The sequence below is a fragment of the Prosopis cineraria genome, unplaced genomic scaffold, assembly GCF_029017545.1.
Source record: "Prosopis cineraria cultivar Desert tree isolate PC_DT_omini unplaced genomic scaffold, ASM2901754v1 PC5, whole genome shotgun sequence".
In the NCBI taxonomy this organism is placed as follows: Eukaryota; Viridiplantae; Streptophyta; class Magnoliopsida; order Fabales; family Fabaceae; genus Prosopis; species Prosopis cineraria.
This window is the reverse complement of record NW_026555336.1, coordinates 34,403,308-34,428,024: the sequence shown is the minus strand read 5'-3', so window position 1 is coordinate 34,428,024 and position 24,717 is coordinate 34,403,308. Positions and strand designations below refer to the sequence as shown.

Here is a 24,717-nt window from a genome sequence, read left to right as displayed (position 1 = left end):
TTAAGGTAAATTATTCCCTACTTTTTCCTCCATATGTACATGTTCAACTTCTTTTTTTTTTTTTTAAATTATCTCTCCTTTACAAGATATCAAAGATACTCTCCTACAATAAAAGATAAATTACAACTACAGTAAATTTCGAGTCTCTATCATATTGATAAACAAAACTGAATTTTTTTGGCAAAAAAATGAATTTTTTCTGATTTATAATAAACGAAATCAGTAGGTTTCAGTTCAACATAAAATTGAAATCACATGTTAACAATTATATTTAATTATATTTTTTTAATAAGGGAAACATTTAAATAATGTCCATGCGCTGCCTTGGCCCAAAAAAAAAAAACACAGCTTGTTGCGTAAAGAAGTAAAAATTGTCTGGGGTAGAAATGATTTTGTTTACTTTTTTCATCTTTTAATAATAGTTAAATACTTCATTAAAAAATAGTTAAATACGAGTATCAATATCATAATAATGATATAAAATAATTAAGATACAATAAGCACTTATTATAAAATTATTAATAAATATTTAATAAATTATAACTATACATTTCAGTCTTGTGTTTGTGTTTGTTATCATAAACAAGTTTGTTTATTTTGTTATATAATAGCAAATCAAGCAGAACTGTGAAAGCTACATCAACTACTTGAAATGGCCCGTATAGTTAATTCAAACAGTGACTTTTAAATAGTAAAGTGCCTATTAAATTTTTTTCCGGCTCAAAGCCTCAAACTGCCCTCTAAATTTAAAAAGATATAAAACACAGAAAAACTAATTCTGTCAGGTGTTATTAAATTTGCCATATTTTTAGAGATGAAAAAAGAAGGAAACAGTAAGAGAAACTGAGAGGGAGATAAAGTCCAAAAAGCATTCGTGAGAAAGAAAAACGGCTTGTTCTCATGTGCATGAATATCAGTGTGTGTGCCTGTGTGAGAGAGAGAGAGAGAGAGAGAGGCAGAGAGGGAGGGAGATTGAAGTCAATATCCTAACGGCGTGAGAGTCTAGGCCATTCCGCCTGAAGCGGCGCTTTGCTTCGCTTGCCTCACTCTTTAAAATCCCCCACCACTTGTCTTCCTTTCTCATCCGAACCAACTTCTTCCATCACACCAGAGATCCAAGCTCGAGCAGCAGAGCCATGGTGTGTTACTTCTTCACTTCCCTTTCTACATGCCTTTGTCCATATACCACTTCCTCTTCCCACGAATCTACCCTCTCATGCTGCTTAGTAGTTCTGATTCAAAATTTTCCTCCCTGATTATGCAGGAATCAGAGCATCACCAGTCGGCCACATGGGATGGCTATGTGGATTGGAGGAACAAGCCTGCTCTCAGAGGTCGCCATGGCGGCATGCTCGCTGCCTCCTTCGTTCTTGGTCTGTCCCTAATTAATTTCATTACCGATTGTTTGTTGTTATTGTTCTTGTTTTATATGCCCCTGTTTCTCAACGTCGATAGAATTGTACATCTATAGCTTCTGAAGCGAACAAGTTCATCGATCGATTAGGGATTGCCTTGCCTTCCAAGTGTCTCTTGGAAAAAATTTGAAATCTCGTGTGTGTGTGTGTGTGTGTCTCGCACTGATTCCGTGCCCTCGCGTGTGGTGAATCTGTGTTGTACAGTGGTGGAGATATTGGAGAATCTGGCATTTTTGGCCAATGCGAGCAACCTGGTGTTATACTTGAAGCAGTACATGCACCTGTCTCCTTCGAAATCGGCCAACAATGTCACCAATTTCATGGGAACGGCCTTCCTTCTCGCCCTCCTCGGCGGTTTCTTATCCGATGCCTTTTTCACCACTTATCACATCTACCTGATAAGCGCAGTAATTGAGTTCCTGGTAAGCATCCCACACCTTATTTCATCCTCGCCTCCTTTCTTTTCTTATCTTTATCTTATCTCTCCATGTGACTTCCCCTTTCCCCTTAATTTCCTCTCAAGCTGCTTTTTCTTACTTATGACTCCATTGCTCCTTATAGCTGGCCTGCTTTTCCACTCATTGATAGCTAGTTAGTTTGGAATTAACACATATATGAGGGGACAAAAGAGAGGGAAATAGAAGGATTTGGGAGTTTTTGGATTTCTCGAAAATTTGACATTGCCAATTTTTCAAAAATAATTTGGAAGGATGTGTGAATTTTAACTTGGGAGAAAATTAAAGCTGTTTGGTTTTGGAAGAAGCTATCTTGAAGAGCACGTCTCTGTGCTTGCAAGAGCATGATGTATGAACAAGGAATCGGAGTCAGTTGCCAGTTGCAACTTGCAGGGGAGAGGTTAATTGAGTCAGATCCCTACTATATAGAAATATAGAATTGATAAATGTGAATACCAAGCCAGTCTTATCCACCTCGATTCCCTCTTTTCTTTCTTGTGTTGTGCGGCGTCCGCTTCCCCCAACTTGGTCTTTAGAAAGAAAAAAAGTTCATGAATTGCATGAATACCTCTAATAAAATTGATACCAGGCGGCCAGACCCTGTTCTAAAAGTGGAGAATCATTTTTTAGGCATTTTCTCATCTAAAGGGGCAAGGCTTGTTTCTTTACCAATAAATAAAAGAGCGCTTATATATATGTGTGTATGTATATGTATATATATTTGCGTTGACCAAAAATACAATCGCTTTTATATGGGGCAAACATAATACGAAAGATTTTGAAATGATACATCATATTACAGGGGGAGGGCATTTCTTCTATGGTCACAGCCTAAAGATGATAAAAATATAGATTCAAATTTTATTAATTTCAATTTTAAGAAAGAATGGGCTTGATCTTTAGATTTTTAACTTTTATTTTTTAATTCTTTTAACCCTGTTATCTCATAATTTTAAACTTGTACTACCCAAAAATTATAAACATACAGATATATAAAAAAATAAATTAAAATATATTTAACATAGTCATACATTCTAATTATTATATGATAGGCCTGATCTATCATATTTTATGGTCAATTCTTTCTTTAAATTCTTCAAATAATTATTATGGCTAGAGAGGACCGAGATTTTAGGGAGAAAAGCGATAAATGCTATTTGAATGCACACACACACTCTCCATTATATTTTTATACATCTTGTGGCCAGCATCGAACAAAATCATTTCAATGGGTGGCCCACATACTATGGTTGTTAGGCTCTGACGACTTAATCTTTGCTTAATGAAGACCCGGGGGGGGGGTGGGAGACGGTGCGGGATTTTTTTTTGCCCCTTTTTAAAAGAGAATCGATGGCAGCACAGCCCAAAAAAAAAAGGATCAGACAGAAGCAATTATTGTTGGGAAAACATTTATTTTTTAAAAAAATTGAATTAGTTGTGGGGCATAGTGGGGCCTACCGATTATATTCATGCATCGTATTTAAATTTCTCCGAATGCCTTGGCCCCACTTCGATTTTGTGCCAGGGCGAATGGAAACTTCGTTCAGTCATTTAAAGCAACATCAAATTTTGTCGTTTTCTCTTTCACAAATTTTGTCGCAGGTCGTACGTGAACTCCAGGTGTAAACTAACATTATGATTATAAAATTAAAATCTAACACGACTGTTCTGTGAAATTTGACCGCGAAATTTAAGAGCATCGCATGATGCTAAAAAAATTATATAAATAACATTTAAAATAGGTGTTAAAACAAAACAACGACATGAATAGAAAAATATAATTCCATAAAAAAAAGAATAGAAAAATATAATTAATTAATTCACCCTATTTCTTAGAGTTAGAGCGGATAGATGACACGTGCAGCAGAAGTGCCATGTGTGGGTCCTGTGGGTTTTTTAGGTGTACTAATCAGCTGCAAGCCTGCGGCCAGGCTTATATATATATAGCAGCTGAAGGCTCCTGGTTTCATGGAATTTTGAATTTTATCTAGAAGGTTAAAGAGAGGCATATCTGGCAAACCAGCGCGTGGTTTTGGCATTAGTAGTTTGACGAACCACGTGTGTGGTGGTTGTTTTGATGGACCATAATAGTATAACATCTGGTGAACTATCACCCCCGCTTCGACACATCCTTACCGAAACACCATTATACATTACTATCAGTGCTAGTCATGACTAGGGCCCACGGTGTGTTTGGTACCTTCCCAATTTGCGTTAAACATTCTATTGGTGGTATCTATAGAACCTACGTGCCCCTTAGTGGTGACATTTTAAGAACGTTTAACACGTAGTTAGGTTTCTGATCATGTTTTGTCCAAAACCGTCTGGTTGCGAAATTTGTTATCTTTCATTGGTTTCATTTGGATCTTTCATTTTTTTTCTTTTTTCCTAAGGAAAAACCAGATGAAAGTAGAGGGTAGTTAAAGATGGGACCTGTGCAATAAATGAGATGTTAAGATGCTTCGCCTTTTTTTTTTTTTAAAAAAAGGTCATTTTTATGTCAATGCCTTTGGTTTGTTAATTATTTACATGGGAGTATTTTAGTTTTTAGTTGTCCAATTGGGTCTGGTTTGAACCTGTGCCTTGAACGAGGGCCAATTTATCCTGATATAAAGACCTTTTAAGTTTTCAGACCTTGATTCGGAGCAATATGCTTTGTATTTAACGTGGGATCTTGCATCCCATAATTCACGTACCCCAAAGGGAGCAAAATAAAAACCGGTTAGCTCAAGTAGCTCAAAATTGTTGCGTTTAAAAAAGCATACAGAATGTGGGGGAAAAAGCATAATGCAGGAAGGGGGGGGGGGGAGAAACGACAGATTTGAACCTGGCGCATTGGGAAGCGGTTTTTGTTTGAAGTTTTTTCCCTTTTGTCCGACATTGTGTGAATTAGACTGCGGAAGGATTCAAATCACTCCTACCTTGAGAATGAGATTTTGCCGTATGTTTGCTGAGTTGCACAAATATAAATGGCTAAGGGATTTTAAACGTTGTGCAGGGCCTTCTAATGCTCACCATACAAGCTCGCTTAACTTCTCTAAAGCCACCTGAATGTGACACAACAACCCCATGCCAAGAAGTTGATGGTGGAAAAGCAGCAATGCTTTTTGCAGGCCTCTATTTGGTGGCTCTGGGAGTTGGAGGAATCAAAGGTTCACTGCCATCACATGGTGCTGAGCAGTTTGATGGAACTACCCCTTCTGGAAGGAAACAGAGATCAACCTTCTTCAACTACTTTGTTTTCTGCCTATCATGCGGTGCCCTCATTGCTGTCACTTTCGTCGTGTGGGTTGAAGACAACAAAGGGTGGGAATGGGGTTTTGCAATATCTACTATTGGCATTCTCGTGTCCATCCCTGTCTTCTTGTCTGGCTCTACTACTTACAGGAACAAGATCCCTACTGGAAGTCCACTTACAACCATTTTCAAGGTAACTGACATACAAGCTATTAGATGATATACTATACTTCTCCACATGTCCATCCAAAAATTCATACCCTATTTTTTTTCCCTTCTAAAATAACTTCCCCTGCCCCCATGTTTCGCTCGACATCAGTCTCTAATTTGGGTATGGGTTCCTTTTTCTGAGCAGGTTCTGATTGCTGCTTCAATTAATACCTGCGTCAACAGAAATTCTAGCAGTGCTGTTGTGAATATGGGTTCTAGCCCTTCTAATCTTAAGTCAAGTGGAAAAGCAGTAGAGGAGGAAGCAGCAAAAACAAGCCAGTCAAGTGAGGTCCCAACGGACACGCTCAAATTCCTCAATAACGCTGTTGCAGACATGCCAGTCCACTCATCCCTAGAATGCACTGTGCAACAAGTGGAAGATGTCAAAATAGTACTGAAAGTACTACCCATATTTGCTTGCACCATCATGCTTAATTGCTGCCTTGCACAGCTATCCACATTTTCTGTGGAACAAGCTGCTACCATGAACACCAAGCTCGGTTCCCTCATGGTGCCACCAGCGTCCTTACCAGTTTTCCCAGTAATGTTCATCATCATCCTAGCACCAGTCTATGACCACATCATCATCCCCTTCGCTCGAAAAGTAACCAAAACAGAGACAGGCGTCACTTATCTGCAGAGAATTGGGATTGGATTAGTCCTCTCTATACTTGCCATGGCAGTAGCAGCTCTGGTTGAGATAAAGAGAAAAAGGGTAGCCACACACTCAGGGCTATTAGATTCAACCAAACCACTACCTCTCTCATTCTTTTGGATTGCATTTCAGTACTTGTTCCTAGGGTCAGCTGATCTCTTCACCTTGGCTGGTTTGTTGGAGTTCTTCTTCACAGAAGCCCCAATAAGGATGAGATCTTTGGCCACATCTCTTTCCTGGGCCTCGTTGGCTTTGGGGTACTACCTCAGTACAGTGATTGTATCAATAGTAAATAATGTCACCGGTAACTCGACCCACAGACCTTGGCTATCTGGTAGCAACCTTAATCACTATCATCTGGAGAGGTTCTACTGGCTCATGTGTGCTCTGAGTGGTTTGAATTTCCTGCACTACCTCTTCTGGGCTCTTCGGTACAAGTATAGAGGAGCAGGAAACATTGAATGAAGTTAAGAGAGCGGAATTTGCCAAATAGTCCATGAGTACTCAAGTTTACGAGGCCATTAATCAAACAGCATGCCAAGCTTGGGCATGGCTTTTGGCCAAAAGAAGAAGGTTTGAAAAAAAAAAAAAAAAAGATGGATATAGGCATATAGCTGTAACTGGGTGGATCTGCACGTTTGAAGAGTAGAGATATCAAGCATTTTTATACAAAACAAAACCAAACAGGTGAAGGGAAAAATAGTTACTTGTAACCAACATGGCTTTTTGCGGTTTCCAATTAATATATAGTAAATGCTAGTGGCTCTTGCCGAATTGCCTATACTCATCCATCCGTGTCTTTTTTACCCCCGAGACGCAGCACACTGAACCACGCACAGATATTGGGTCACAACCTGGGTCAAGTTACATAAAGGTTTTAAAGTGGGAAATTTTTATCCTAAATTATACGAATATCTCTTGTATTATCAAAATCAAAATATACACTATAGTGCAATCTTTTTTCAACGGAGGTTAATGAATATTCAAAAATAAAATAGTAATTTGTATAATTTTAGCATATTAATCAACATTCCATACATTCATGTAATAGCATATATACAAATAGAGGTGAAACGTATGAAAATCCACAGTGAGAAATTCTATTAATTCGAATTAATACCACATAATTCAGATCAATTTAAAATTTAGTCAACTTAATTTATACATTACAATCATGTCACATCCATGATTAAATGGCAAAACATTAAAAATTAATGATGGGCGATCGAATGATAAATGAAGCGCGTTTGATATATTTTCCCTCCATTTTCAAAAAAAAAATATACATATATATATTTATATGCTTTAAGAAAATTGATCAAATATAATAATTACGTTTAAAATTAAAAAATTTGGAATAGATTATCATTATAATTAATAAATCAAATATGTATAGTGGAAATAAATATTGATTTTATGATGGATAATTTAAAAAAGATGTGATAAATATTCCTTAAGATTTAAGGTTTTTTATAAATAAAACCAAAGAGATTCATTATAGTTTCTCTTATGTTCCTTCCATCTCAAACTATATAAAGCTTTTAGAGGAAATTAAGTGTCCCAAAATATAAAACATTTTGAAAAGATTAATGTTTCATTAAATAAACTTATTTTAATATCACCATTTCTCTCCCTATTTAATTTTCCTTCCTTTCTTTTAAATATATTAAATAAAAAGTATTTTTTAAAAGTTTATATTTTTATTTTTTAACAAAATAAAATTATTAAATATATTTAATAAAACTTATGAATATATTAAATTTTATTTAAAAATATCTTATAATATAGGATAAAAAGAGTATTTGAAAACAGGCGGAGTATTTGGTAGTCAAGATTGAAACTTGAAATTGCTTCTATGTCTTGGTAACTTATATTACTAGTCCACCGATGTGAAAGCAAGCAATGGACGTAAAGTGATAGCCTGGTATCGGGCACTATTGAAAACTATTCCTTGTCTCAATTTCAGAAGTATTTGCACGCTATTGCGTAAAGAAAATGTAATTTAAATTTAAAATTATTTTATTTAAATAAAATAAAAGTTTATTTTAGATAAATTAATAATTTAACTAGTTTTGATAAAATAGTTAGATGTGTCTTATATAATAGAGACCGAAAAAGTAAATATAATATGAAAGATCTACATGTGGTTTTAAACATTTCTTTACGAATATAGAGAAAACATATTTAAAAGAAAGTTGAGAGAACGCATGGGCTTTGCATAGATATGTATTGGAGGTCATTTTCTTGATTGAATGGAATGAGTTGAGGTGACTCCAAGTTTTATGTATTGTTAGTCATCCTAAATTTATTTCTTTTTTACTGCACAATTTGAGAAGGAGGATAAAATGACTTAATATAAATAATGTTATCATAAAATTATTCTTGTCCTTTTCACCCTTTTCACTTTTCCACTTTATCTCATGAAAAAAACATAATTATAACCAATTCAAATATATTAATATTGTAATAATTTTTAAAAATAATTAAATAAAATTATTCATTTATTTAATAAAAAAATTTCAAACAACGAAGTGTTTTGTCCTACTTCACTCTATTGCATTAATAACTATTATATTCTATTCTATCAAGAATCACATTTTCTTGAAATTCACTTTTATAAATAGCTACTTTTATAAAAGCTTTATTTGATCAAAAATATAAACTTTTGCATAAGTTTTATATATCTTGGATCCAATTATATTCTTTATGACACTATACTCAAGTAATTAATGAGCGTGTTAAGTAAGTTAAATGTTATTATATTTATTTCACAGAAAAGATGTGAGAAATTTTAGAAAATTAATATTTTAATAAAATTTTTATAAATGTAAATTAATTGAAAATAACATATATTAGCATTTGGGAGGTGTAGAAATATTTGACTGTTAGAGGAGATAAAAAAATATTTAACAACACCTTCAGGCAACAGGGGATGTAGCTCAGATGGTAGAGCGCTCGCTTAGCATGCGAGAGGTACGGGGATCGATACCCCGCATCTCCATTTTTCAAATAATTATTTTTGATTTTGCTTCAACTGCTCTGATTCTCTCTGCCCTTCTTTCTGCTGTAACCTGTAAGTCACTCAGCACCGCCAATGTTGCCAGTACAGTTTCACTGCTCGTGAAAAGTTGACCTCTCGGCATTACAATTCAGCCCCCACTCCACTCAGCTCCCTGCCACCTCATTAATTCTCGCATCCACTTCTTGTAGCTTCTTTCTTGTTTAGCCTCTGCCTCTCCTTTTTTACTATTCAATCATCTCTGTCCCCCTCCCATTTATTATCTTCATCCTCGCATTTGTTCTCCCTCACCCTCTCATTAACTCAACCCTCTCTTCTTTTTCCCAAACTTGCTTTTTACGTTTAGTCAAAGTAAATACTACATATCTATCAAGGATTAATTACCGCTACGCTTCCTTCTGTTTCCTTTTCTGTCTTACTTTCTCTAATATATGTGGACGTACTACATGGATTTCCCAAACCAAAAAGAATCTCATACACCTTACAAAACGGAAACTTCCAGCAAGAAAAGTAGGAATTTCATGTATCAGGGCTCACATTCATATTAGGCATTATCACTATTAAAATTCCGATACCCACACGTCTTTCCTGGATCTTCAGCCTTAGTAAATTTGTTCCAAAATCTTTGATTCCATTTCTTTCTTTATATATGTTCATTTAACCAAATTAAGGATACAAATTCTCATCACGACTCCTCCGGACTTGCGTTATATATGCGTAAAGACGTGCATGAAGTGCCAAGAACCCAAGTCTGAGCACTCTCAGACTTCTTACAAACCTACTCTCACAAAGAAGAAGAAGAAGCCATGGGCTTCAAGAACCCTTCTTTACGGATCTTTTTCTCCATCTACATTATATTCCACGCTTTCCTCGTCCCTCCAGCGACGTCGTCTCCCTCCGCCATTGCCAATGCCAGCAGTGGAGGCGGCGGCCACTGGATTCTCCTGCACCGAAGTATTGGCATTTCGGCCATGCACATGCAAGTGATGAAGAACAACAAGGTCGTCATCTTCGACCGCACCAACTTTGGCCCCTCCAACATCTCACTACCCAATGGCCGTTGCCGCTTCAATCCTCGCGACATGGCTTTGAAAGTCGACTGCACCGCACATTCCGTCCTTTACGACGTCGCTTCCAACTCCTTCCGGCCCCTCACCGTCCAGACCGACACCTGGTGCTCCTCCGCCGCTGTCGACTCCTTCGGCACCCTCATCCAAACCGGCGGCTTCAATGATGGCTACAACAAACTCCGAATTTTCACCCCCTGCGACGACGATCGCTGCGACTGGATCGAGGTCGCTGTTCCTTTAAGTAACAGTCGCTGGTATGCCTCTAATCAGATTCTCCCCGACGGTCGCATTATCATCGTTGGTGGTCGTTCAGTTTTCACCTACGAGTTTGTCCCCAAGAATTCAGGAAACGACAATGGGTCATATTACTTTAGGTTCTTGAGAGAGACGAGGGACTCCGGACATGGAGAAGAGAATAATCTTTATCCCTTCTTGCATCTCTTGCCGGACGGGAATCTCTTCGTCTTCGCCAATAAACGCTCCGTTTTGTTCGATTACATGCGGAATCGGGTCGTCAGAGAGTACCCGGTTATGCCCGGTGACGAGAAACGAAACTACCCGAGTACCGGGTCGTCGGTTTTGCTCCCCTTGAACTTAACCGGGTTGGTAGACACGACCAGGTTGCCCGATGCAGAGGTGATGGTGTGTGGCGGAGCTTTCCCAGGCGCGTTTCCTTTGGCTGATAAGAAGAAAGTGTTTGTGGAAGCATCGAGAAGTTGCGGAAGGATCCGTGTGACCGACCCGAATCCGAAATGGGTCACGGAGAAGATGCCCATGCCCCGGGTCATGCCCGACATGTTGATATTACCCACCGGTGATGTGATCATCCTCAACGGTGCTCGCAATGGGACGGCCGGGTGGGAGAATGCAGCGAACCCGGCATGGAACCCGGTTCTCTACAAGCCGAACGAGCCCGACCAGAATGATAGATTCGAAGTATTGAACCCCACAAAAACTGCACGGATGTATCACTCGTCGGCGGTGCTGTTGCCGGACGGAAGAATATTAGTGGGAGGGAGTAACCCACATAGATTGTACGACTTCAAAGCGTACCCGCACCCGACGGATTTGAGCTTGGAGGCATATTACCCCAGTTACTTGGACCCGAAATTCAGTCCTCTGCGACCAACCATTATAGCTATAGAGGCGGCGAACAATAGGGCGTCGTACGAGGAGACTTTCTCGGTGACGTTATCGTTGCAAGAGTACCACGGAGCAGGGGGGGTTGTCGTTGCACTAGTGGCGCCGTCGTTTACGACGCACTCGTTCGCGATGAATCAGAGGATGTTGGCGTTGGATGTGGTGGTTGTGGAGAGGGTGGCCCCACATGCTTACAGGGTTACGGCGCGTGGGCCCCCGTCACCTAATTTCGCCCCACCTGGCTACTACATGCTTTACGTTGTCCACGCTGGAATTCCTAGTGTTGCCGTTTGGCTTCAGGTTAAGTAAGTCCACGTGATCATAGCTCTTGATTATGTGCCTATCTTCTTGATGTTTTTTTGACCCCTAAGTTATCAAGCAGTATCGATAGATCGATCAATTTTATCCGAGCTGTTCTTTAATCTGTATGTTTTTTTGTTCAGGATTTATGGAGTTTTTAATATTTGATGAGGAGCATATGATTTTTCCTGGTGTGAGCGTAAAATAAAAAATTTTTTCTTCCTTACTTTTTTTTTAATAGAAAATTGAGGAGCTAGCATATAAAATGTGTTTCGCGAAGTTTATGCAAACCACCCTGCATACTAGCAAGTCTGCAAATATAAGTAGGTTTAGTTGATCAAGTCCAGAATCTGTATCGGTATTAACTACGTAAAAAATTACCCATTTTAGAAATCATGCATGGGCAATGAAACTCTATTTTAAAGTCCATAGAGAACAATTTTATTAATCTCACTTCAATCTTTTCACATGTATCTTTGCGAATCCCATTTCTCCGTTATGTATCAGAATAAAACCATAGCTCGAAGAGTCTTCCTGAGAAGTCACTAGAACAAAAAAGATGAAGGTAATTTTGGCAAAGCATTATTTAATACTCAGAAAGGTCAAAGGATGTAAACCCAAACACAGATATAAAGTGCAGACAGCCTACCAGTCATCAAATTGTGGAAATAAAACACATATTTGAGGCTATAATACAAATTGTTATCTATCGTTTGACATCATGGACTTGACAAGCCCATCTTCACCCTCTCTGTTTTTTTTTACCCTTTTTTTCCTTTTCTAGCCATCTCAACGATCGACTACTGGTTGACAAAATGGTTTCAGATAATGGATAACAATTTTGGGCACGATTTTCATTATACGAGCAGCAGATAGCCCACCAAAGTTATGCTGTATTTGACTTCGAAGATGCAGCAGTCATTGATGAACTCCTCACAGCAACCTTAACTGCTCCAACCACGCTAAGTTGAATCTTCTCAGGGCTGAGACCGTGTCTACCTTGGTTGTTTTTGCCTTCTTCTACTTGAACACCCACAAAGTATGCTATCTGATCACGCATAAACTTAAATTTAGTGACGCAGAATTGAGAGTATAACCTTTGGAGCTGGCGACTAAAATTCAATTCTTGTCACTAAAATTGTTCATAACAAGGAGAGGAGGAAAATCTGAACAAAGTGGATTTTTGTTTTGTCCCCAAAGGTGGATGAGATTTTGAGCAAGAGAGATTACAGGATAAATTATTTATACCACTCATAGGCTTCCATCGAATAACTTCAAAATTTAAGTGGCATTTGAGAGATTGCAAATGGAGCTTGTACAGAAGTAGCTCAGGATAACAGGGATAATGTAACTCATCCAGGCAGGTAGACATGGAGGTTAATCACATTAAATGTGTACAAGTAACATAATAATAAACTACTGGAGGCATCTCTTCCCAAGATGCTCGCAGGGATCCGTGAACTTACATCAGTAAGACCCATCAGACGCATACTAGTTAATACGAAAACAAATTAAACATATAAATTATGACAGTTCGCAACTTGAATTCCGTAGTCTAGACCTCTTCTAAGGAGACAGTTTCAAAGGAAAGAGTAGAACAAGGCAACAGCCTAAAGAACGCCATCAGAACGTTTAAATCCTCACAAGTCCGTAAGTAGAACAGAACTAGACTCATATTTCTGCGCATCATACGAAATTTGAAAAATAAAATGGAGAGTACTCCTTGATATGAATTTTATGTTTTAGGAAAAACACAATCATTGGTCCCTATAATTTTATCAAATTTTACTTTTAGTCTCTATAGTATTTTTTTTTAATTATTTTCAGTCTTATGAAACTATAAAGACCTAATTAACAAACGTCACCTAATTTTACTAAAACTATAAGGACTGAAAATAATGGAACTATAAGAACTAAAAGAAAAACTTGATCAAACTATAAGAACCAATAATTATGTTTTTTCTTATATTTATATTGATAGTAATTTGGACGAAAGGTTAAAAGCAACTGTCAGACTTGCTTTTGCTAGTGTTTGAATCTCCTTCTGTGATGTGGAGAGGATCCAGTGAGATGAGTGATGAAATATAGGGGGTGGGACCGGGACCGAATTTTTGCAACCCCACATTCCATCACTTCTCTTTTCTCAATTTTTCCCTCCACATCAGTATTATTAGTAACAACCAAGATACGGCATCAGCTACAAACTGCTAGCATCCCCTGCCTTTCCCCCAGTAAATCATTTGTTAAGCAATGAAGTACATGTCACTCACAAAGAATAAGTAATACGCAGGCAACTTCAAAGTATAAAATAATGGAGCAGATATTTTGACAAACAAAAAAACTGTTCTCCCAAATTATAGTTACCCACCAACAACTTGCTGGTTAACAAAATTGCAATATCAGAAACGACAATGCCATCTACAATAATTCTAACTTCTAGCCGCCTAATTGACAAACAAACACATTTCAAAACAATATCACGTTTGATTAAAGTTCTGTGATTCAGTATCCTCAATGCCCAAATCAAACTCAAGGAAAATGGTTGGCAGACTGGACATGAGAGACTGAGACATTTAAATTTACAGTTCAGCTCATAATTAGCTCATATGCAGAAGTACCTTGCCAGAGGCATCACGAATAGGCGATATATGTAGAAAATTCCAAAATGGGCTATCATCCTTCCTGCAAAGTTGCAGTAAATTGACTCATCACATTCAATGAATATGATGCACATCTTTGGAAATTGGGGACATAGGGGAAAGTGAAGTAGTAACCTGTAATTCAAAATACGTACTGTGCATGGTTGCTCAGATTTAATGCTATCCCTTATCTGTAAGAAATTAGCACGAATGTAATTACATGGTCTAGCACGAATGTAATTACATGGTCCATAGAAAATCCATTCCAATAATCCTAAGTTTCCATATTGCACTACAGATGTTGCAAAATTATAGCCAGAAAGTATATTACCAAATATAAAGTTGAGCTATCAGTATCCGGTCCACTTAGAAATCTACAATTGCGTCGCAGCACTTCATCTTTTACGTAACCTATATGAGCAAAAATGCAATTAGAAACATAAGATGAAAACCAGAGTAAACCTGAGTTATTGTTTTACGTCTTTGCATCAAAGCCAGAATAATTTTTGAAATAATCACAAAGCTATTAGTATTTAGTACTTTAGCCAAGGCAAAGGTTTCAGAACCTGTTAATTTCAAGAAGGCATCACTGGCGTAAACAATAGGCATGTCAGGTAAATGAGGATTAGTTCTGCAAAATAACACGATATTAAATATAAATCACGTAAAGAAATCAGGGATCTGTACTTGGCATAAAACTTAGGCTAAAGAAAACTAGACATATCAAATAACTCACAATACAAAGCTTTGTTTGATTCTACCAAGGGATATAATCAACGATGAGCTAAGAAGACCCCCGTCAGAAATGCTGCATCTCTTTCTACAAACCAATCTGCCACTCAACTCACTATAGTGGGTTAGAACAGAAAAAATGTTGTCCATGGCAGTCATGGCTTGTCTCTTATCAACATCGCTTGCCTCACACGGTGCTTCACCATTTGATTCTGCATGTTATAAAGCATACGGATCAGTAGAGAACATCCAACTATTACAAAAGTAATTCAACAAGAAAGGGTTATTTAGGCCAAAAGGACCTAGACCGCTAGAATAACCGAGAATAAGTGAACTACGATCGCATTAAACATGCCCAAAATGCAGAAGAGATTGAACTGAAGTCGTATTAACAAGGAATAGAAGCACAAAATGGTGCACCAGGCATTTAATTACGTCCAAACGGTGAACTCTAAAACAAACCTCTACCCTCATGTTCAACTTCTGACACTTGATGAAGGGACAAAACATGACCAGGTTCCAACAAAGAATCCGAGCACACTTCCTTCCGACACGATCCGTACACAAAATCCTGAGCCTTAGACCCATCGTCACTCAAATTAACACCAGTTCTCCTGAAGTCACATCCGGAACGCCTCCGTTTCCTCGATAGAGGAACCTGAACTGCAACGAAGTGACTCACCCTGCCATCATACTTGTTAAATACAGGACTCATGTGAAACAAAATCCAAAGAGGTTTGCCATCTTTACGATAATTCAACAAATTGATCTGAATGGGTCTCTCTTCTCTTATTGCCTCACGAATTTCTATTACCGATCTTCTACAAGTCCCTGTTCCTTGAAAAATCCTACCATTCTTGCCAATCACCTCGGCTCTGGAATAGCCTGACATTTTCAAGAACCCATGGCTCGCAAAAACAATCGGATGGCCAGAGATAGAGGGGTCGGTGATGATAAAATTGTCAGTCAATTCGTCGAGCGCCTCGCGAACATGGCAGGAGTAACGACTGTCGAATGATTGGTCTATCAGACCCAACTGTGATTCCATCCTCTTTCTTACCTACCTCTTCTACAGATTCGTCGCTTCGCCTCGTTGTCTGGGATATTCCCAATCCCATGTGGCACGATGATCACTTCTTGCTTCTGCAAATAAATTCCAACTCTTGCTCAAAGTTTCCACAAGACCAAGAAGAAAACTGGGGGCGAAGGACCCTGGAATGCCGAAAAAAATAATCCAGCAAGATGAAAACAAAACGGAAGACGCCACGAACTCTAAACAATGACGACAAGTATCATGTTGAGTCACAGATTTATAAGTTGCGTTCTTGAGAAGCAGGGACTACGTCAAAGAAGAGCACCACTCATGAAGGTACAACGAACAGCAACGCTCAGGCTGTTCCAAATTGAAGTGGGAATCGAAAATATCCTGCGAAAATTGTGGCAACCAGGGGATTACAAAGTAAAGATGGATACTCATCAATCGTATTTTTCCGGGAGCCAGAATAATACGAAAGCGAAAAGAAATGAAAATAATGGAGATATTATACAGTCCAGTCCAGTCCAGTGTCTCCAACAACTTAAAAGGGATGAAATGGAAAATTCACGTTCGGCGGAGCTTAAAAAAAGTAAATAAAATAGTGCCATCTTCACTGTTACCGAACAAGATCGGTATATTATTTTACCACGATCCTTTTGCCTTCTTAAGTTTTGGACTTTCTCACAGATGATAAGAAGAAAAAGGATTTGTAGGTTTGAAGCAATCAAGTAGGCTCAATAATTCAGTGGGCGAGATGAACTTCAAGCCAGAACCACATATTCTGATGATTTTGATATTTAGTGGGTAGCTCAATTGGCTGGACTGTTGCCTCTTGGGAGTAATTTGGCGACGTACGATACGTGATGTGATGGAGTCAGCTTGCATTAAATACAATCAATCTATTTATGGCCATTACTAATTCTGACAACTTTGATTTTATATAATAAAAAAATGGGATAAATTTCTTCCAATTTAATGTTCACTTTTAAAAATAATTATAATCTTATATTTTAAAGATACAGAACCCTCTCAAAAAAAAATTGTTTTGTAAAATTAGATCGAAAGAATATCTCTTGAGTCCTCATTAAAAAAAAAAAATAGAATGTGGGGTACTAAAAGAAGTTAAAATTACAAGCCAATTGAACTCGTAACCTGTTATTTATAAAAGAATGTATATGTCATCAGACTGCAAGATCATTGACTTCATTTTAATCATTTATATTGAAAACTACTTAGAATAATTACATTAAAAAAATACGTGCAATAATCTTTTCTTTGTTATCAGATAAAAGGCCATTTTTTGATACTGTACAATAATCTTCCAAAAAAACATTTGCAATCAGAAATTTGGAAGAAAGTTGATAAATATGATCGATAAAGTTAATTAATAGTCCATTTATTTAAAATTAAAAAATAATTTATTTTTAAATACATGAAAATTTTTAAAAAAAGATATTTATTTTTATAGAGATTTTATTAAAAAAAAGGCATTATTTTATATTTGATAATAATAATAAAATATTTACTATTAGTTAATTATTTTTAAATTTTATGATTTTTACTTTATTTAAGTTTTCATAAGATTATTTATTATTTAATTATTTTAAAATTGTATGATATCTTTCCATTGCATTATATTATTTTTAGAAACTATTCAAATTTAAAGTAGTTTCTTAAAATCTTTTTTACAAATTTTTAATTTTAAACAAATATTATAAAAACTTAGAATTTTTTTTCACAGAATAAGTATTTTTTTAAAAAAAATAAGTTGAAATAATGCCTTAATTCTTGCATATAAAATCAAAACAAACTTCCTTATTCACTTCCTTAGAGGAGGGAGGATATCTTTCTTCAATGAAATAGTTGATTGAGATAAGGTATTTTTTTTTTCCTCCAATAATAGCATTCGAAAGCCATAAAGGCATTTCCTCTCTTATGCGAGAGAAATTCCTATCATCTGTGAGAGTTCTAGTGAGATAGTGCCTATCTCTTGTCACCGTCGCCATTTGAACTACGTTGTGGCTTGCAATCTTTGATTGCCCGTGTGGTTGAACTAAGCTAGGCAATCATTGTTATTTGAATAACATTATTGAGTGGTTCTTTGAGTGTTTTCTAGGGTTTGGTAAGACTTGAGAGTGAGTGTTTTGAGTTGTGTGTGTGTTTCCTTTTGGTGTTTAGCAATATGGAGGTAGGATAGAATAGTAAAAATGGAAGGAAAGGGAAGGAAGTAATCTTGAATTTTCAGAAAAAATAAGGAGAAAAAAGGAGATGCTTTGGTGGAAAATTTATCGCTAAAAATATCTAAATAGAGCAATTGTGATTTTGATGATTTAGAAAGGGTGGAATTTAGGGGAGGAGGTTGAAGTGCATGAAATGGATGAGAATAAAAATTCCTTCCCCTTTTGATTTGATAGGGAAGAAAACTTTTATCGAGTCCTAAAGGATCGGCCTTGGTTGATCCAAGGACATCTCTTGTCTTTATAAGTATTAGAAAATTATATGATTTCCAGATAAATTGGTTTTACTAGAGGACCCTTTTGAGTTCAATTTTATGGCCTTCCATTACAAGCTCTTGATAAGGAGAATGCAATTACTCTTGGGGGTGCTATTGGTAATGTTATGATGATCAAAAATTCAGTATTGATTAGGAAATTTACTAGAAGTTTTATTTAAGTCAAGGTGGTGGTGAACTTGCAAGATACTTTAGTCACTAGGTTTTAGATTCTAAGGCCAAGAAAAGACCCTAGTTAGCTTTCTATTCGTTATGAAAGACTTTAGAATCTTTGCTATAGGTGTGGATGCATTAGTCATGATTCCAAAAATTCTAAGGTTGCTAGAGAGAAAGATGATAATGAAGAGAAGGAATTTAGGCATTAGGTGGGAACCTCAAATACTAAAACTATCATGGAGGTTGTATGGGTGGTGAAAGAGGATTAGTTAAGATTGAAGATGAGGATAAAACCCTCATGACTATCGAAAAAATGAAGCATCCTGGGTCACTCACCAATAATTCCAAAAATGGAAAGTTTAATAATAGCAAGAAAATGAGTAATAAAAGCGAAACAAAGGGGATTTAGATTAATGATGAGGAGAAATTAAAAGGAAGAGATAATGGTGGAAATAATGGGGAAGGACATTATAAAGGAGCGGAATCAGTGTGTGTTCAACGAGCAAATGATATTAGTGCAACTGTCATAGGGGCCTACGAGACAATCAGGAAAATTAAGTTAATGCACAATGAGAATGCTAGTGGCCTAACTTGAAATCTCACCAATCAAGTTCAATAGCAAGAATGATCAGCAAGAAGAGATTAGGCCTTATACCATGCCTTATAGCCTAGTCCAATATAGCTTAGTTAAACGTCCTATAGAAGTTGTATATGATTCCAAGGCCATTGTTTGGTTATGTGGCCTTTCCCTTTATCTCAGCTGTTATGTTTAGGTTAAAGGATATAAGTCTAAAAAGACTTATGGACTTTGAACATTCTCATGTTGCCTATCAAAGATGGGAACTTAGTTTTAAAGAGTATTAGTCTCACTCATTTGGTAACGGCAAGACCTTGTGTAAACAAACAATAGGGAGGAAAAGCTTTAGAAACCTAAAACAACATTTACAATACAATGGAGGTTGCAATTTGGTGAATGGTAATTCCTCTAATTCACCTCAATATGAAATTGATTTTCCTCCATGATGGTCTATGTTTAATGAAAATGAAAATGGTTATTCTATTCTTGCTACTTCTTCATCTTCAAATGCTAGTGGCCAGATGGGACCCACTACTTGTGCACAAAGAAGTTCTTAGCTTAGAACTATTAGGGTTTTGGGGTTCCTTGATAGTTAAAAATTTAAAAGAGGAATGTTATCGTCATAAACCTTAAATTATCTTTCTCTTAGAGATAAAGTAATGTAGTAGAATGGTGAGGAAAATTAAAAGAAAATGTGGGTTTTCTCAAAAATAGATGGTAGAATTAGTAGGTATCAGAGGGGACCTTGTTCTGTGGTGGACTAATGGTGTTGTAGTGAATATTCTTCATTCTTCTCCTAATATTATTCATATGATACTAAACACACCAACTCTTGAATCACCCAATTATTTTATGTTTATAAACAGGCATCCTAAAGAGAAAGAGAGAAGGGAAGTTTAGGAAGAGGTGAAAAAGATTACTAGATACATTGATAGACTATGGCTTTGCATGGGAGACTTTAGTGATATCCTTTCACAATCGAAGAAGTTGGGAGCAATCCTGGAGCAGTTAGAAAAATCCTTAACTTTCAAAACTTTCATAATAGGTGTATGGGTAATAGTTTGGGTAGAGAGTGGATTGATCATGCTTTTAAAAATTTAAACTTATAAAAGCTTTTCCTTCTACATAAGTGTTTAATATTGATCCTATGAGCTCTTACCACTACCTTGTGTTAGTTGATCTAACTTACTGTAATTTAAGGCGAGGTCAAACATTTTGTTTTGAGACTTTTTGGACTAAACATGTGGACTTCTTGGATATTGTCAAACATGGGTGGAATATCTATAATGTGACTATTGAACCTTTCATTATTGATTTCATAACCAAACTTGAGTCTTACAGAAGAGAGTTGTGTAAATAAAGAGAAAAAGTCTTTCTAAACAATAAAAAGTTGATAGTAGATCTCATGAACCAGCTTATGGTATATATATAAGGTGATATAATTGATCATAATAAATAGAAATCTCAAGAAATTATACTGCTAATAGAGAGAGCTATTGATAATGAGGAACAATATTGGTGGTACTATTCTCATATTTATTAGCTCTAATTAGGTGACTGCAATTCTAAATGTTTCCATCTACGTACAATCAAGAGGAGACAATACAACAATATTCTCAAAATCAAAGATGATATCAAGGCTGCCTCACGGAGAAGGAAGCTATCTTTGCCAATATTGAGGGCTTTTTTTGGGACTTATTCACTACGTTGTGTCCTTGAAGTATGGAGGATGCACTCTGTTGTGTACAACCAAAAATAGATGATGCCATGAATGCACAACTTGTTTATCCAATTATTAAGGAAGTCTTGGAGGTGATAAAACTCTAGGTCTGGATGAGTTTTTAGGAAAATGCTCTCTTAAAGCTATCAATAACACCAATATTACTTTGATTCCCAAAGTAAATAAACCAAAACATGCCTCTCAATTTTGGCCATTAGTCTTTGTCATTTTTCTTATAAGATAATCTCAAAGATCATAACTAATAGAATGAGACCCTTGCTTGATAAATGTGTCTCCAAGAATCAAGATGCTGTCATCCTTGGTCATCTTATTCATGATAATATTATGATTGCTCGCGAGCTTTATAACTATTTAAGGAGGAAAAAAATCAAGTAATATGTTTGAATTTGCTTTGAAATGATAAAATTAAGTAGGTTTTCTTGAAGAATGTGCTTCTCAAGTTTGGCTTTTGTGCTAATTAGGTTAATGTCATTATGAGTTGTGTGGAATTTGTTAGCCTTAAAATCTGTGTCTTAAGGAAAAAAAATTACTTCATTTATACTAGGGAGGGGTTTGCGATGGGAAGACCCATTGTTTTCATATCTCTATATTCTGATTGCAAAAGTTCTTTCTAAACTAATTAAAGATGGACAACAACAGAGAAATATCAAATTAATCAAACTGAATATAGGTTGCCCTAAACTCTCACATTTTGTTTGCTAATAATGCCCCTCTCTTTATGAATGCCAGTATTGAGAATTGTGAAAACCTAGATGTCTTCTTCGATGTTATTGTTTAGCTTCTAATCAGCTGGAAAATCTAGACAAGTCAAGCATTTCTTTTAGTAGCGGAGTTAGGATCTTGAGTCAGGGGGTATAGAGTAATTTAATACAAAAATAATATTTTTAAAAAAATAGTAATAATTATGTTAGGATTAAAATTATAATAATAATAAATTTATCATCATTTTTCATTTTAAAAAATTATATTGAATAAGTTGATATGGTCTTTTATTATAAATATGCTTTTCATGTCTCATCTAAATCATTAAAATATTATATATTTAATAAGTTTTTAAACCTAAATATTTTTTATTTAGTTCAAAGGGGGCAAAATATCAAAAGTAAGGGGCTATAAAGTTGTAAAATTTTCATGCCCCACTTGTAATTTTTCCCAAAGTGAGGGGGCGTATTTGCACCCCCTCACTCCAACGTGGTTCTGCTACTGATTTTTTTCACTACTAATACCCTATAAGATGTCAAAGTTGCAGTTTGTCAAATTCTAGGTATCCTTGATATCAAAGATCCAGGCAAATACTTTGACATCCTGAGTGTTTTTAGAGAGATTAAGCATTAAGGCTTGTCTTATATAGTGGAAAAGATTAAACACAAAATGTGAGTTTGGTCTAAGTTGACTCTTTCTTATGCTAGTAGAGAAGTAATGATTAAATCTCTGATCAATGCCATTCCTATTTACCCGATGAATTATTTCAAATTTCCTATTAAAACCTATAAGGAAATTAATAGCCTAATTGCTCATTTTTGGTGGGCTGGTGATGATAAAGGGGGCTAAACTCATTAGAAGGCATGGCAGTCACCCACTTGCTCCAAGGCTTAAAAGGGCATGGGATTTAGAGACTTTGTTGTGATGAATGATGAGCTACTTGCAAAAACAGCATGGAGAATCCTACAAAATCCTAATGGTCTTTGTGTTAAAATTATTAAGAGCATTTATTTCCCTAAAAATAATTTTATGGATACTAAAAAGGCCATAAAGCTTCTTGGTGTTAGTCTAGTATTATTGATGGGAGGGATTTCTTGAAGAAATAATTATTGTGGGATATTGGGGATGGAGAATCAATCAAAATTTAGGACGGTTGTTGCGTTCCAACCATTGAATTTCCATAAAAAATTGAAGGGAATGATGCTATTATTGTTAACATGGGAAATTCTCAAACTTAATTATTAATTGTGCTTGGAATCTTTCTCCTTGCATGGTTTGGTTGCAGATAAAATCCTCTTAGAGATCTTAAAGATTTAGCTTCCTAACTATGCTCTTCCTGATAAATTGATATGGGTGCCAGACAATAATTGTGTTTATACAATTAAATTGGGGTGTAAATTGGCTTTGAACATTGACACTTTAAATCTGACTATAGCAAGCACGTAGAGAGCCACTATTGGTAAATCTTAGAGCCATATTTGGAAGGTTAAGACTATCCCCCACATTTGATATTTTATTTAGCACATCTTTACTTACTCAGCTATTATTAAGGCACCTTTCTTTAAAAGAAAAGGATGGTATACAAAGGCATGTCCTATTTGTGAAAACAAGGATAAAACTTTTGAGCACCAATTTTTCTTATGCCCTTGGACTAAGTGTATCTGGTTTTCTAGCAACTTTGATTTCAAATTTAATTATACCAATGTTAACTATTTTGAGGCTTAGTAGAAGCAATTACTCAATCATGGGTGTAATTTATCTGATTTTGATATGAGCTTGATTTGCTGGATGTAAGAACTCCTTTACTAATTCACAATTATCTCCAAAAATGAAGGTAACATAAAAATAACCCAATAGGATTACCAAGTTTGTAAAATTACATAAATAAGACCCCTAATTTTCAAACTTCTAAAATACTTTAATATACTTTTATAAATCACAAATCAAAGTAAAACAAGCTTATGGAAGTATAGGATATAGTTTTATAATAAAACATTTGTATTTCAGTTGAGAAAAATAAATTATTACATCAAAACATAGAGGTGCACCATGGCATATGATAGGTGCACTATGGCATGTTCCTCTATGTGTCATGTTGATGCATACAAAAACCAAAGGGACACCACAAGTGTACGAGTTACAATTGTAACTAATGGCAAATCAATGTCGATCCTATAAAAAATTAAGTAAATTGGCAAATAAACATTAAATTCTCAATTTCATTTATGTTAAACAAGCAAATTAAAGTGGTAAATGATTCAATTTAAAAATAAAAAATATAAAGTATGCAATTAAAATTTTGAAGCACTTTAGAGTTCTAATCTTGAATATCTACTAATTACCCTAAATCCTACTTCATTCTAACCCAACAATTCCTTGCCAAAATTAGATTAAAAGCATTAAATTTAAAATTTTTTTCTAACCATTTAAGTCCTTTAGGTACATTTCTATCCTAGAGGCAAATTAACTATAGTTAATTATAAATATTCAATTTAAATAGTCCAAACAAAAATTCCTTTCCCAAGTTCATTATATTCCTACAAATTATCACTTAATGGTGGCCAATCATCAAGCAACACAAAGATAAATTAGAATTAAAACATTAAACATTCACTAATCATAAAGTAATTGGTAAATCAAGATATAACCAGAGCAAATGAGTTCATAGAATTCTAAAGCATTAAGGTTCGACCACACATAACTAAATACAATCTTAAAAAAATAAAATAATAGGACAAAATCAAATATGAGAAAGAAGGAGAAAAGTGAAGAAAAACTCAATGAGAACATGGATGGTGATAAATTATCTTGCTCTCAAGCTCTAAAATCGCCCTAAACACTCTAAAATTGTCTCTAGACCTTTAGAGAGTGTTAAAAACAAAGCCTCCTTCAAAAAAATCTTAGTTTTCCTCTTTTATCAAATAAAAAAAAGCTAAAATTATGCGTTCTATTGCAAAATTCACAGTAGCACCTACTATAACGGGCTCTATTTCTAGTTTAATATTTGCCATATAACACTTACCCGCTGTAGCGACTAACATGGCAAGTGATCGTAACAATTTAATTTCTTCATTAAATTTATTATATTATCCTTCTCCACCTTTTTCAAGCTTTTACAAGG

At 35.8% G+C, this 24,717-nt stretch overlaps 3 protein-coding genes and 1 non-coding gene across 6 annotated transcripts; 3 read left to right on the top strand and 1 right to left on the bottom strand.

Annotated features, from left to right (window-relative positions):
• The first annotated feature begins 923 nt into the window (after positions 1-923).
• Positions 924-6,759, top strand: LOC129311457 (protein NRT1/ PTR FAMILY 4.6). Its single transcript, XM_054953788.1, has 5 exons — positions 924-1,139; positions 1,265-1,373; positions 1,620-1,837; positions 4,869-5,300; positions 5,463-6,759. The coding sequence occupies exons 1-5, from the start codon at positions 1,137-1,139 to the stop codon at positions 6,435-6,437; spliced, it is 1,737 nt and encodes a 578-aa protein (XP_054809763.1). The 5' UTR covers positions 924-1,136; the 3' UTR covers positions 6,438-6,759.
• Positions 6,760-8,900: 2,141 nt separating this feature from the next.
• TRNAA-AGC (transfer RNA alanine (anticodon AGC)) lies at positions 8,901-8,973 on the top strand. The gene has a single exon. It is a non-coding gene; the product is annotated as a tRNA-Ala (tRNA).
• A 572-nt stretch (positions 8,974-9,545) lies between these two features.
• LOC129311104 (aldehyde oxidase GLOX) lies at positions 9,546-11,789 on the top strand. Its single transcript, XM_054953116.1, has one exon. The coding sequence runs from the start codon at positions 9,798-9,800 to the stop codon at positions 11,508-11,510; it is 1,713 nt and encodes a 570-aa protein (XP_054809091.1). The 5' UTR covers positions 9,546-9,797; the 3' UTR covers positions 11,511-11,789.
• A 281-nt stretch (positions 11,790-12,070) lies between these two features.
• LOC129311106 (protein TWIN LOV 1) lies at positions 12,071-16,413 on the bottom strand. 3 transcript variants are annotated; one of them, XM_054953118.1, is made up of 7 exons: positions 15,341-16,413; positions 14,877-15,084; positions 14,707-14,771; positions 14,472-14,551; positions 14,276-14,331; positions 14,120-14,183; positions 12,071-12,549 (listed from the first exon to the last, which is right to left on the bottom strand). In XM_054953118.1, exons 1-7 carry the CDS (start codon positions 15,918-15,920, stop codon positions 12,388-12,390), a joined length of 1,215 nt encoding a protein of 404 aa, XP_054809093.1. In that variant the 5' UTR covers positions 15,921-16,413; the 3' UTR covers positions 12,071-12,387. The 3 variants fall into 3 exon arrangements, 2 of the variants coding, with proteins under 2 accessions (XP_054809093.1, XP_054809092.1); XM_054953117.1 differs by having other exon boundaries at positions 15,335-16,412; XR_008593233.1 differs by having other exon boundaries at positions 12,464-12,549; positions 14,296-14,331; positions 15,335-16,413.
• Between the last annotated feature and the right edge of the window lie 8,304 nt (positions 16,414-24,717).

What these genes read in the sequence shown, in the direction of transcription:
- LOC129311457 (XM_054953788.1), top strand. An exon ending in GCGCAGTAATTGAGTTCCTG is followed by an intron (nt 1,838 to 4,868) that starts GTAAGCATCCCA and finishes AACGTTGTGCAG; the next exon opens with GGCCTTCTAATGCTCACCAT. An exon ending in CACTTACAACCATTTTCAAG is followed by an intron (nt 5,301 to 5,462) that starts GTAACTGACATA and finishes TTTTCTGAGCAG; the next exon opens with GTTCTGATTGCTGCTTCAAT.
- LOC129311104 (XM_054953116.1), top strand. Translation starts at nt 9,798, where the DNA reads ATGGGCTTCAAGAACCCTTCTTTACGGATCTTTTTCTCCATCTACATT.
- LOC129311106 (XM_054953117.1), bottom strand. Translation starts at nt 15,920, where the DNA reads ATGGAATCACAGTTGGGTCTGATAGACCAATCATTCGACAGTCGTTAC. An exon ending in TGCCTTCTTGAAATTAACAG is followed by an intron (nt 14,552 to 14,706) that starts GTTCTGAAACCT and finishes TTGCTCATATAG; the next exon opens with GTTACGTAAAAGATGAAGTG. An exon ending in TTCGTGATGCCTCTGGCAAG is followed by an intron (nt 12,550 to 14,119) that starts GTACTTCTGCAT and finishes ATGCGTGATCAG; the next exon opens with ATAGCATACTTTGTGGGTGT.